Here is a 15,213-nt window from a genome sequence, read left to right on the forward strand (position 1 = left end):
AAAGACTTAGCATCTTTGTTTTTACAGCTTGGCTGCACCTTTTTCACTGTTCTGTTATTTTCTAATACAAGACTATTGTACTGTATTTATAAAGTAGACTGCACACAAAAAAATATAAACATGTTATAATGAACAGAAAACTGAGGAAAGTTTGCCTATTTCTGGCAAACCAACATCTACAAAAATGGAAGCACCGAACCTACATATATTTCTACATTTTACTATTTCTGAATGAACCCTCATTTTTTACTTTAGATTTTTTTTTTATCACACGTACATTAACAGAATAATATCTTATAAATGATTATCTATATGCTACATCAAAGCAGCAACATTTTAGAAACTGAGTATTTCTTGCTGTGGACACATTAATATGTTTATTTACATTCACTGAACACTTTCTAACACCAGCTACACTCAATAACACCATACATTTTACAGAAAAACATGAATCAAAATACATACCTCTAAGAACTTTCAGCAGATTGAACCATCTCTGATAAATACTGTATCACCACTGGCTGCTTTCTGCCCTGTCATGTCCAGCCTCACAATAACACTTTTCTCCCTTTCTGTTTAGTTACTGTGGCACCAAATATATAATAGCTGTGCTGGCATAAGAACAATGTAATATAATATATGTGTAAATAACTTATTTGATTTGCTTCTTGTGATGGATAAAAATGAGGCTTCTTTACTATATCAAAACATTTAATAAACTTGTATTATTGATGTAACAAAAATGCAAATATACTTTTATTTTATTACAAAAATGCACTTAATTAACCAGCAGTGAACAAGTTCTTATACTAGTACTAGAGTTGCAGTATACAATTAGTGAGCAGCACTTGCAGCAATTTGTGAAAGACCATTTTGCAAAGCATGTTCAGAAAATGAAAAGAGGATACAATAAGTACAATGTATACTTACATTTTAAGGAAAGACATGACTGTGATATTAAACAATTGTTAGCATTTTGTAGACTAGAGATGTCCTGTAATAAAATTGTAAGTAAAGTCTTATCTGGCACAGCACATGTCTTATTAGAGTCTTTTGTTAGAACAACCCCCACCATAACTTGGTGGAAATAAAACGTATTTTAAGTTAAAGTAAAATAGAACCTTTATTTAAATTGTTAAAAATCACAGAATCAGTGGATTTCTTTTGATTTGCTTCTGGTGATGGATAACAAGGAGGCTTATTTAATATATCATAAACATTTAATAAACTTGCATTGTTGATGTAACAAAAATTATAATATTTTAAAAAATCTACTACTTAAGCACAAATACGCAATGTTTCTATATATGTTTACAAAAAAATAGCACAAATATTTTTTTACATAATAGAGATATACATGTCTGAGTATGTCCAGCATGAATAATGTAATTATTTTGAAATTATGGTTAGATTATACAACCCTTTTTCTGTGAGAAAAGTTTTGTGTTTTAAAAATTCTGTAGTTCATCTTATGCAACCTATAGGCATATTTATCTTGAAGCCATTTCTTAATTTCTGATCTTTTAAACTATCCTTTATTAGACTTATAATATATATCAAAGCCACAATAAGTGCCCGGGTTTAACACTGTGAAATTGTTGTTCAGCAATTGTTTTGAATAGCTGTGCTGTGTTACATACTGTGGCTTTTTCAACCCTATGAGTCTTATCTGACAAAACACGTCTTGTAAGAGACTTTTGTGATCGCCCTAAGACTAATATTTTTTTTAATATCAAATTATGAAATTTAGATAAAATTATATAAAAAATGGGTGTAAATCAGGGAGTGTCAGGGGGTGTTATGGGAGACTTTGTGGGCATTTTGGGTGTATTTGGAGGTGCGGTGTATATGGAAACTGGGCATTTACGGGTGGATTTGGTGGTGTGGTATCTGTCACTTTTTGTTTGACAGAAAAGTGTGCTAATACTACTCAGGTAATTTTTAGGCAGTTTTACCATACACATTGTATAATACATTACACTGGAACAGAGATTCAACTATAGATGTTTCTATTCTCCAGTCTTTAACAAAATTGATTTATATAAAAAAATCACATTCAGAAAAAAAATCCTAATTTGTAATTTTATTGAAGTGATACATGGCAACTTACTTAACACAGGCTACCTCCAGTCTCTCAGAGGAACTCCTCATGTCATTACTAAGTGTTATTTTACAAAATAAACACTTGCTGTATTCAGATAATTTATATGATTTCCCTCCTGTGTGACTCCTGATGTCTAACAAGTTGGTTCCAGTGGGTAAATCATATTCTGCATTCAAAGCATTGAAATAGTTTCTCTCCTGTGTGAAACTTTTGATGTATCACAAGTTTATCCTTGTGGGTAAAACACTTGCTGCATTCAGACCATTTAAATGATTTCTCTCCTGTGTGGCTCCTCTGATGTATAACAAGATTTTGCTTGTTTACAAAACATTTACCACATTCTGAACAATTAAATGTTTTCTCTCCTGTATGAATCCTTTGATGTATAACAAGTTGGTTCTTGTGGGTAAAACACTTGCTGCATTCAGAGCATTTAAATGGTTTCACTACAGTATGAATACTCTGATATATAACAAGTTGCTGTTTGTTGACAAAACACTTTCTACATTCTGAACATTTAAGTTGTTGCTTACTCGTAAAACATTTGCTGCATTCAGAGCATTGAAATGGTTTCTCTCCTGTGTGACTCCTCTGATGTATAACAAGTTGTGAGTGTTGGGTAAAACACTTGCTGTATACGAAACATGTAAATGGTTTATCTCCTGTGTGAATCCTCTGATGCGTGAGAAGATGTAATTTACGTGTAAATCTTTTGTCACACTCAGAGCACAGATGTGGTTTCTCTCTTGTGAGACTCATCATATATTAGATGAGAAACAAATTAGCTGTAGAAGGTTTATTCTAGCAAGAAAATGAAAATAGTTTTTTTGTGAATCCCTCAGAATTTTATAAAGAAAGGAAATCTTTAGTTGGCTTGACCAGAGAACAGTTTCCCTTTCCACTATGTCTCTTATTCTTAATGGGAATCCTGCTCCATTTTTGTCCAGTATTTTATCATGTAGGAAAGAAAAGATCACATTTAAAAGCATAAAGGTTACCTGTGTAGATCTACTTGTACAGTAATAATGTTATATTGTATAGGGAACATGATGTATATATATTTACACTAACATTTATGATCTAGTATTTTACTATTCTTTAAAAATATTTCTATATTGTCAAAATTGCTATATCTCTAATTCCAGTTACATGTGCAGCAAAGAGGCCTGTACATCCCTGCAGCAGATGGCAATACTTAATATACACAATATGGTCTATTAATGTTTTTATAAAAATGTATAATCCCCATACTCTGACCTCAGTATGGGCATATAATACATTTCTCACCCGCCACACTGACCATAGATGGGTAACACATGCTACCGATCCTGTAACACCTACTGTCAGCTGATGCACCAGGATGCTGCCATTATCTCTGCACACACCATGGGAATGCGGAAAACATGATCATCTCAGAGTAAACGTAAAGGAACTACTAGAGACAATAGAGGAGGTCACCTCCAGGTGCATGCCATGAATAGAGAAACCTTCTCCTTTGCCCTTCCTGTCTTTGCCATATTTGTTTCAGAGCCCCCGTCTGGAGTCCGGAGAGGATCTGAAGTGTAGCAGGATACTAAGGGTCAGGTGCATATGTAAAAGTTCATGTCCCACCCTCTATCAGCTTCGCAACCCTTCACAACTCTTACACATAAGTCTGACCCTGTATCCTCTGCTTTGGAGGTAGGAGCAGTAAGCATGGAGTAGCACACTGCAGCCAGAAGGTGGGATAACTTTTCAGCAACAGGTGGAATGTTGGGATGAAGAAGGTGGGGGTGTAACTACTGATATGGGTGTGTGGTCAGTGTTGTATATACATTGTTGTGTTTGTGTATATGTATGTATTAATGTATGTGTGTTGGAATCATAAAAATATTAGCGCTTAAATTATTATATTACATTAATTATTTTATTAACATGGGAGTAAAATAGGGGAAGAACAGTGGAAGATGGGAGGAAGATAGGAGGAATAACAGGGGCTAGATGGGAGGTAGATGGGATGGTACAATTTTCTACTGTTGGTGTCCAGATAACAGGAAAAAAAGTAAATTTGTGACAAAATAACAGCACTTTAAGGGTATGAAACCCCACTTCTGCCCTCACTAGATATCACATCCAGGTACACTAACTGAAAGGGGTATAGACACAACCAGAGAGAAAGTTGGAACACAGAGAAAATAACAGGATGAGATGGGAGGAAAGGGAATGAAAAAAGTCCAAAATACATATTATATACATGCATAACCAAAATAATAGGGAGTTCCAGAGAACAACAGTTATGTGTGTGTGTGTGTGTGTGTGTGTGTGTGTGTGTGTGTGTGTGTGTGTGTGTGTGTGAAATATAGATTGCTAGATAGATCTGTTATTAAACTTACATTTTTCATCTGATTTTAAAGCCCTGTATTGTGGAAGCTGTGGATCCTCCTGAGTTGCACATGCATCAAAGGGCCAAGCATGTGCACTACTCTTTCATTTATGCCCTGGATTTGTTGCTGCAAGGGGCCCTTCTATTAGCTATACTGGAATTTATATCAGTCAACGCTCTGCTTTCCAAGGGCTGGCCCCTCACTCGAGACCAGACACAACTGATCCATGTTCTCTAAGAAACCATCCCTCCCTTTCTATATCCTGTCTTCCCTCTGACTCTTAAGAGATGCCCAAGCTTCTTTTTTTTGGTAAGCAAATATATGTATTGGCACTCCTTAATGAGAAAAACTCTTTAAAGGGACAGTTTGTGCCACAAAAAAGGATGTGGTCTCACAAGGAAGGGGTATGGCCAAGAGTACAAAGAAATAGTTGGCGACAGGGAAATAGTAGGTGACTGGGGAGACAGCGGTATTGGAGATAGTGGATGACTGGGGAGGCAGGGGTGAGCTGACCTACTAGCACCAGACACAGTTATAGTAACACTGAAGGCTTGGCTTTCTGCAGTTGCCAATCACTGTACAGCCACGACCAGCCCACCGAGCATACAGAGTGAGCTAATGGAAATAGTGGTGGTGTGGACCAGATGGCGCTAACGTTCAAGCAGTGATGGTGAATATGAGAGTGCTAGGGAAAATACTTAGCTGGGTTGTCTCCAGACGAAAGATCAGGTACAGTTTAGGTCCAGCTGCTGATGGAGAGCTCAGCCATATTAAGAAAAAAACAGAAAAAAATATATGTGGCGGTATCGTTTGCAATAGGCAAAATGTAAAAATGTTTTAGCAGGGATTATTTCGTCAGTGAGGACTGGGGATTTTCACTAGGTGATATAAATAGTCAGAAAATAGATAGTCTTTTAAATCCCAACATTCAGAGACAGTATCCTCATATGAACACACCTGACTTACTCAAAGACAGGTGGTGACAGGTCCATAAAGGTATCTTTTTAGAGATGTAATGTGCTCTATATCAATAGGTGGTTTAAGTGAGCGTACCTAACACTCACGTGAAGGACAGTAGATATCCTCATATAGCGGTTTCTTTCTATGACATCATTCCGCAGAGATTGCCGTGATAGTTCAATGTTCAATGATGGAGTACTCGATCATATATGGAATGTGAAACATAGACACACAATATGTAGTATGTTCAAGATACGTAAGATATCCTAGAAGCTATAAATAGGCGTACCTAGGTATCTTTCTAGGTTACAAATGCAAACATAAGATTCTTATAAACACACCTGACTTACATAAAGACAAGTGTCTGGATGCCCATAAAGGTATCTTTCAAAAAATATGCAGTCCTCTATCAGTCGCTAGTCAGTAACCAATTTTATAATGGTAGGAGAGGCGTACCTCACACTCACATGTGGAACGGTCGATGTCCTCATATAGCGGTATCTTTAAAGAACCTCGCTCCAAAGATGTTAAGAAGGTGAAAAAATTTTATTCCAGGTATACAGCATAAAATAACATAAAACCGGCTAAAACTCAGCGCACGAGTCCGGCTCTGAGGGAAGTAAGAACCGTCTTGAAACCATAAGGGGCCAACTTTGGGGTTCCAAAAAAAAGAAGATAATTGTATAATTATGACAAGGTCCTACCTTCCTTCAGAGTCCAGAAAAAAAGGGGACAAGTCCGCCGCAGTGAAGCCTCCTCAGAGCCAACGCGTTTCGAGTCAGGAGACTCTTTTTCAAGGCATGAGCTCATGCTTTGAAAAAGGGTCTCCTGACTCGAAAGTTGGCCCCTTATGGTTTCAAGACGGTTCTTACTTCCCTCAGAGCCGGACTCGTGCGCTGAGTTTTAGCCGGTTTTATGTTATTTTATGCTGTATACCTGGAATAAAATTTTTTCACCTTCTTAACACCTTTGGAGCGAGGTTCTTTAAAGATACCGCTATATGAGGACATCGACCGTTCCACATGTGAGTGTGAGGTACGCCTCTCCTACCATTATAAAATTGGATACTGACTAGCGACTGATAGAGAACCGCATATTTTTTGAAAGATACCTTTATGGGCATCCAGACACTTGTCTTTATGTAAGTCAGGTGTGTTTATAAGAATCTTATGTTTGCATTTGTAACCTAGAAAGATACCTAGGTACGCCTATATATAGCTTCTAGGATATCTTACGTATCTTGAACATACTACATATTGTGTGTCTATGTTTCACATTCCATATATGATCGAGTACTCCATCATTGAACATTGAACTATCACGGCAATCTCTGCGGAATGATGTCATAGAAAGAAACCGCTATATGAGGATATCTACTGTCCTTCACGTGAGTGTTAGGTACGCTCACTTAAACCACCTATTGATATAGAGCACATTACATCTCTAAAAAGATACCTTTATGGACCTGTCACCACCTGTCTTTGAGTAAGTCAGGTGTGTTCATATGAGGATACTGTCTCTGAATGTTGGGATTTAAAAGACTATCTATTTTCTGACTATTTATATCACCTAGTGAAAATCCCCAGTCCTCACTGACGAAATAATCCCTGCTAAAACATTTTTACATTTTGCCTATTGCAAACGATACCGCCACATATATTTTTTTCTGTTTTTTTCTTAATATGGCTGAGCTCTCCATCAGCAGCTGGACCTAAATTGTACCTGATCCTTCGTCTGGAGACAATCCAGCTAAGTATTTTCCCTAGCACTCTCATATTCACCATCACTGCTTGAACGTTAGCGCCATCTGGTCCACACCACCACTATTTCCATTATTTTACTTTTTGGACTATTCGGGATAAGTCCATTGTTGGATTCAGAAGGCAGCAATCGGCTCGTGAGAAGCGCCATTAAGGATTTCACCACTCTTTTTTAAGTATATAGAGTGAGCTGCTGCTGGAAAAGGAACACTTTCAGCTATTCACATGGGCTTTTGGGTAGGCGGGGGGCATGGTCCAGGATGCCCAATACCCTTCTTACTGTGTCACCTTATCTGCCGCGTATCCAGTTTAATGGTAGGGCTGGCGCTGGTACCTCCCACTCAGCCCCTCATCTCTTCTCCATACTGTTACTGTGCGGGAAGCAGCAGAGCAGTTCCTGCAACATGACTATCCGATGTGTGTGGTGACCCACAGCACTCTGGGAGAGAGAAAATTCCTTTGTTTGGAGCACTCTTTTGTGTATATATGTAAAATGGTATATTTATTTTCAATTAAAACTTAGCTTTTATATAATCAAATTCAAAAAATACTAATTTGTTGGAGTATATAATTGAAATACAAGTGTCAATATTTTCCCTTTGAATTAACTATTAGACGTGGTATTCGTCCTTGTGGCGCAAATATTGGGCAAGATCAATCCATCATAACTTTGACAATGGTTTGGATTTATAACATCTTTATAATATTTGTATTGTGTATGCTTTAGGGAGAAGTGTATATTGAGAACATATTTTTTCTAAAATTTTCTTTGTACTTTTTGTATTAGTGTAAGTAAAAAATATTTTTTTATTTTTTTGTATATGTGAATAAGCATTGTAAAGGCCACTGTGAGGGGACACACTGGTAAATCCCACCTATAGGTGTTAAAAATGAGAACAGTCTTGAAGATTGTTTTGTGCTATAAGTAAACAATAAGGTTACTACAAGTCCCATATAATAATTGATGTCACAGAGTTGCGACATTAAGTTACATTGGCTAGTATTAGCCTGCTAGATGTAAATGATGTCTATGTATATAGATCAGTGATGGCAAACCTTGACACTCCAGCTGTTGTTGAACTACACATGCCAGCATGCCCTGCAGCAGTTTTAGCATGGCCAAATAACAAAACTGTAGAAGAGCATGCTGGGATATGTAGTTCAACAACAGCTGGAGTGTCAAGGTTAGCCATCACTGATATAGATGGTCTAATAGGAAGCAACAAACATTGGTGGAATGCACTGTGACACGCATAGTTAGTAGGAAGTTGGAGGGCACTGTACGGCTCTAGGGAGTCTGGGAGCTGTACTCGCTTCCTGGAGTAGGAAGTGAACTACAGCTGGACTCAAGTGACACTTCCCTGTTCTGGTCAGAGGGGAAGTTAAACCCTATAGGAAGTTGATTGATGAGAGCAGACATGTGCAATGGTGTGGAACGCGCGCCAGAGGTCAGGCTGGACATTGACACATGGTGGAATTGGGAGCGGATAGTTCCTACACAGTGGCTTAAAAAAATCTGTTCTTATTGGGATATTGTATGTTGTTTGTGCTTTTAGGTATAATGTCTTGAATGGCGCAACAGGCAGTCAAAGTCGACCGATACCTACACCATTTGGTGATTATGCTAAAGATACTGATTGATGAATACTGACTTTAATGTATAAAAGTAATTTTTGATTCAGCAACACAGGATATGTGTCATTACAGATGGACATTAACAAATAGTGCTATGGACTATAAGTTCTAATTAAGGAACTAAAAAGTGCTGGGCTGTTGCCAACTATACCAGTTGTTAATGTATGGTTACATAAACCTGAAATATGTGTTTGCTGGTCATTTGTGAAATATTGTGACCTAATTAATGGATCCTCCTCTTATAGGGAAGTGAAATTAAAATAATTCTAAATTTTATGTTATAACATTGGAGAGTGCGGCTTGTTTTTCTTTGTTATGTTTGGTCCTGATAAGTAAGGACATTAAGAGTGCAATCATGTTATTTTGAGTTTTATATATATATATATATATATATACAAAGGTGTGCCATGTGACATATCCACACCCTAATTTTTAACAAAACAGTTACTGGGTTGGATCCAGTGTATACAGTTGCAGGCTGTACCTTGAGGTTCCCATATCTTTTCATCCTCATTCATATCAGAATGTCTTTAAGATCACGAGAAACAAAATTATATCATAGCTGTACAAACATTAGTCTGTACAAATATAATTATTTGCTTCTTTATGAAAGAGTTTTGTACTGAATCACTGTGACATTCCTGCTGATATGTAGAACAGGTCTCTCTGATGATACTCTGCCTGGACAATAGGTGACTCCTAAACAAAAGTTCCCTTTGGTGACATAACAGGAGGCCAGAGGCTGCTGTGATCTAATTAGAATACAAGGTGTTACCCTGCCAGGGTGTAATTACCATTTCCCATTGTAGTCAGTGACATTAGGAATATTTACACCTCATTTACAAGACAAGGAGCTGGGCACGAGAAGCTGATGTGCTGAATGACTATATACTAATGTTATGACACCCTAATTTACATGTCACCTCTCCGTGTAAGAATTCCTTCTGCCTATCCTGGGAACTACTGGGGAGAGATTGGGAGGAGTGACTATAAATAGGCTGTATCAGGCCACTGATAGCTGATGGAGGAGCTGCTGGATGAGTTGCTGGTTGGAGAGCTGGGAGGATGAAAGAGTAAGAAAAAGGCAGAGGAAGATTCTCCAGAGTAAGTTAAATATATTATACATAAGAATATACTGATACATGAAAAACATTTGTAGATATTTTCTTGTTATTTAAAATTAAAACATTTTAATGTAAATATGGTTAAATAGTATAACCATTTAATTATATGTAAAAGGATATATTACTGTTATCTTTATATTCTATATTTTGTATTATCTATTAATTCATGCACCTTTTTGACATATGACCCAAGATTTTGCATTGTCAGACCTGGGATTTTTAACCCGTGCCCAATCCGGGTTTTTGCTCAGAAACACCCTGTTACACTACAATATAGACAAGGGAAATTCCTGGGTCAACCTCTTTCAGACATTAGCTGAGTTTTTCAGTAATTTGTTTAACTTTCCACATATAGTCATTTAAAGGGGACAATTTGCTGGTTCTGTCTCTGCTTTTCTGTGTCTGAATTGCTGTCTGCATGTGTAGTATCTTACATATTACCCTGTGCATCAGGATAGTATATATAAAGGGGTATCTAGGTGGCAGCTCCATCATAGTATCTTACATATTACTCTGTGAATCAGGTTAGTATATACAAAGGGGTATCTAGGTGGCAGCTACATCATAGGATCTTATATAATACTATGTGAATCAGGGTAGTATATACAAAGTGGTATCTAGCTGGCAGCTCCATCATAGTATCTTACATATTACTCTGTGAAGCAGGTTAATATATATATATATATATATATATATATATATATATATATATAGTGGTATCTAGGTGTCAGCTCGATTATAGAAGAAGCTCTAACAAAGAGCGAAATGTGCATAGGTATAGCTGAGCGCCGCTAATGTTTATGTGTATATTTCTAAGCTCCTAATCTAATTACCAATGTACCATACATTAATGTGATAGCTTTATACCTGAGAGAATACATGTATACAGAGGAAGTGTTACCCGAGATTGCTATGCAGAGTGATATGTGATTATAGGAGGAGGGCAGGAGTGGTAGATGATTACATCCAGGCTGTCAGAAATGTGTATCGTTATGTTAAATATACAAATCATACGGAGTAGGCCAGTCGGTGGGCTTCACATATAAGAGAGCAAACCCACCTCCATACTAACTGTATTTTACTTTCTGGCGTAGCCAGCTCTTCAATAACCCAGGAGTGCTGGGGTGATTCAGCAGGGATTAACAGCCGATTATAACCCTCATCCCCATAGATGTATACAGAATACAACTGCAAAATTATTGAATTTATATAAAAAGTGTGAGATGAGGGGATCTGCAAATTCTATTCCCCAGTACTCATCCTGGCTATAAGAAGCAGTCATTTATATTATATCACTGGAGGGGGGACACTTCAATATAATTTTCATGTTTAAAAGAGCAGGAAGCAATCACAATTTTATTTCTGTGCAGTATAGGAAGACTGGCAGACTGCCAAGAATTTATACTGACACATAACAGCAACATTTGTTGCCAGTCACAGCATGTAAAGCAATATGTGATTGAAATTTACTACTGCCAACAGTATACACAGAGCAATGGGAGATTGAAACACAACACTGTCTATAAATAAATAAATAAATAAATACAAGCAGACATAGTAACAACATTGAAACCTGGACAGAAAGTGTTATTTATCATATTCATTTCTTTTCACATTGCCACATGCAATTGAAGTGCGGTACATCTGGAATGAACACATTGTTCAGATAAAATTTAGTACTAGAACAGCACACAGATATTTATCAGGTGCAGACATATAAATAATTGGAGCTTAGAATCTTTATACTCATTATAAGAGTGACATCAAAGATATTAAATACAATAGGCGGCACACAATTTGGTTTTAAGAATTTTATTTTATTCTTATTTTCACACAAGACAGAAATCTGTCTAATAAACAATTCTTCTTTTCACGTTTTTCTATTTCTATAAAAAAAAAAAAATATTTTGCTTTGTGTGGCCTAATGTTTAGGCCATTATACAACTATATGGGATATTATGAATATGTTTATGTTTGTAATAAAACAAAAACATAATAAAAGAAAAAAAATAAAACAAAAATTCAAAATTACTAAAATAAGAATATAATAGAATAGATTTATTTAAGAGGGGAGAGTGCACCTAGGTAAACTGATCTCTGCCACAATTTTTCTTCATTATATTACTCTGTGAATCAGGTTAGTATATATAAAGGGGTATCTATGTGGCAGCTTCTTTAAAGATACATATAATTCTTTATATCTGGAAACTATTTATAATGTGACAGCTCCACTGCAGACTCCTACACATTACTCTGTGCGTCATCTGACTGGAAATGAGGATATAGCAATTTGGCAGAATACACAAATATAAAGACAATGGTAAATGACTGGATCATGGGCCCTGTTCAGTATGAATCATTTCTGATATGTGATTGCATTGCTGGCGGCCATTTGCATACTGAGCATCATTGCCCTGTTCTAGGCAGCCCCCAGCATGTGATCACAAGCAGTTGCAGTTTAGCTAATTTAGCATAACTGCAACTGAAGCTGAATCAGGTTCCATGTTTGTTAGTCTATAGAAATATATATCATGGTCCAAATACAAAAAAAACCTATTACTGTAAAAGTAGAATTACCCCAGTAACCATTATGCTTTTTAATATAAACTTTTTTCTTACAGGACAAATGTGCATGATTTCCACTAAGAATATTACAATACATTGTGGAAATGGACATTGATCGCTGATCAAGACAACTACAGGCATCATTTCTTCTTATACCTTTGGAGAATTTACAAAAGAGATTTTAATATTCTGATTAGCAAAAACCTTCTGCAGCTAATTTGTTTATCATCTAATACATGATGAGTCTCACAGGAGACAAACCACATCTGTGCTCTGAGTGTGACAGAAGCTTTACATGTAAATCACAGCTTCTCATACATCAGAGGATTCACACAGGAGAGAAACCATTTACATGTTCTGAATGCAACAAATGTTTTTCCAGAAAGTCACAACTTGTTATACACCAGAGGAGTCACACAGGAGAGAAACCATTTACATGTTCTGAATGCAGCCAATGTTTTCTCTGCAAGGCACATCTTGCTCTACATCAGAGGAGTCACACAGGAGAGAAACCATTTACATGTTTTGAATGCAAAAAATGTTTTACCCAAAAGTCACAGCTTCTCGCACATCAGAGGATTCACACAGGCGAGAAACCATTTACATGTTCTGAATGCAACAAATGTTTTTCCAGAAAATCACAACTTGTTATACACCAGAGGAGTCACACAGGAGAGAAACCATTTACATGTTCTGAATGCAGCCAATGTTTTCTCTGCAAGGCACATCTTGCTCTACATCAGAGGAGTCACACAGGAGAGAAACCATTTACATGTTCTGAATGCAAAAAATGTTTTACCCAAAAGTCACAGCTTCTCATACATCAGAGGAGTCACACAGGAGAGAAACCATTTACATGTTATGAATGCAGCAAATGTTTTTCCCAAAAGTCACAACTTTTTATACATCAGAGGAGTCACACAGGAGAGAAACCATTTAAATGTTCTGAATGCAGCAAGTGTTTTCTATGTAAGTCAAGTCTTGCTAAACATCAGATTAGGAAGCATATAAATACTCTGAGGACCTAATTCAGCTTTGTACATAAACCCTATGGTTTATAGACAAATCTGATGTTTGGGAGCCTGCACAGGCACAAAACATGTTCTGTGTATGTGCATACTGGGTCTTGTGATGTATCTCGCAGCCCGCTGGCACCACAGCAGGATGACTTGCTGTAGAATTTAGGGGGCAGCAACTGCCACTGTTTTTACAATGGGGTGGGTTACGGTCTGCTTCTTTGGATGCAGACTTCATGGACATGGGTTTCTGGATCCTACGGCCAGTCTGAGGAAGCTTCAGCTTATGCAGACTGACTATGGTCTGCAAACATTGTGAGTCTTGACCAGTGTATGCAATTGTCATAGACAAAATGTCCATCGAGTTCAACCTGTATTATAATTCTTACACTACTCAGTATATAACTTGTTAACTTTAATGACCCAGATTAAGTTATGTTTATAGGTCTAAATAACAGCTATAATTCATGCTTTTTCTAACATTCTCTACCTTTAAATGCTATATCCTTGGATATTTTGTTCATCTAGGAATTTATCTAATCCATTTTTAAACATATTAACTGAGTCCGCCATTACTACCTTCTCTGGCAGAGAATTCCAAATGGTTACTGCCCTTACTGTGAAGAACCATTGTCTATGTTTGGTTTGAAACAAGCCTTTTTGATAAACAATTCACCTGATAGATTCTTGTACTTTCCTTTTATATACTTGAAAATATGAATAATGTCTCCTCTTAGATGCCTCTTTGCGAGTATAAACATATCTAACCTAGTAATCCTTTTCTCATAGTCCAGTGCCTCTAAACCCTTGATCCGTTTAGTTGCTCAACCTCTGAACCCTTTCTAGTTCCAAGATATCGTTTATATAGTGTGGTTCCTATAACTGTACACAATATTGAAGGTGTGGCTGTACCAGTGATTTGTATAGTGGCAGGATTACACTCTCACCCTTGCCTCAATTCCCCGTTTTATGCATCCTAATACCTTATTTGCTTTTGTTGCTGCACTTTGACATTGGGAACTGCTACTAAGTCTATTATCAATGAGCACCCTCACATCTTTTTTCACTACTATCTCCCCTACAATTTCCCCATTTAATTTATAGGCTGCCCGATTGTTCTCAGTCCCAAGGTGCATAACTTTACATTTTTCTATATTGAATCTCAATACATCACCTCAGATACAGCACTGGGATCTTACAGATGCATGCAGGAGGTGTCTATCTCTTACAGATGCCTCCTGCTGTGTTTCAGTGTTATTTGTACAGAATTGTACATCCACTTCCCTGTGGCTGTGTAATTCCTTACACATCTGAATCAGCCACTGAATGCAGCAAGTGTTTTACTAGAAATATAACGTGTACTAATCACATGAGTAGTAACTCTGAGGGCCTGAATGTAGCCTGTGTTTCATAAGTAAGTTACCTTGTATCACTCCAATATGGTTACAAGTAAGGTTATGTGTATTTTTTTGGAATTTGAGAAGTGTTTTATATAAATCTGTCTTGTTAAAGAGGAGAAACATCTGTAGCTGATTATATGTATCAGTGCAATGTAATAAACAATGTGCATGATGAAATGCCCTAAAATAGCCTGAAATGATTATTTATTTGTGAATATAATTTGTCACTATCATGGTATAAGGGGTGGTACTACTGACACCTAATACACTGGTATACAACACACAG

At 36.9% G+C, this 15,213-nt stretch overlaps 1 protein-coding gene across 1 annotated transcript; it reads left to right on the plus strand.

The window, feature by feature from the left end:
* The first annotated feature begins 12,750 nt into the window (after window positions 1–12,750).
* LOC134934279 (gastrula zinc finger protein XlCGF71.1-like) lies at window positions 12,751–13,539 on the plus strand. The gene has a single exon (XM_063929747.1). It carries the CDS (start codon window positions 12,751–12,753, stop codon window positions 13,537–13,539), a length of 789 nt encoding a protein of 262 aa, XP_063785817.1.
* The last annotated feature ends 1,674 nt before the right edge of the window (window positions 13,540–15,213 follow it).

This window comes from Pseudophryne corroboree, chromosome 6, assembly GCF_028390025.1.
Source record: "Pseudophryne corroboree isolate aPseCor3 chromosome 6, aPseCor3.hap2, whole genome shotgun sequence".
In the NCBI taxonomy this organism is placed as follows: domain Eukaryota; kingdom Metazoa; phylum Chordata; class Amphibia; order Anura; family Myobatrachidae; genus Pseudophryne; species Pseudophryne corroboree.

Bases quoted from the DNA above. Each gene is read 5' to 3' on its own strand.
- LOC134934279 (XM_063929747.1), top strand. From the start codon at position 12,751: ATGAGTCTCACAGGAGACAAACCACATCTGTGCTCTGAGTGTGACAGA.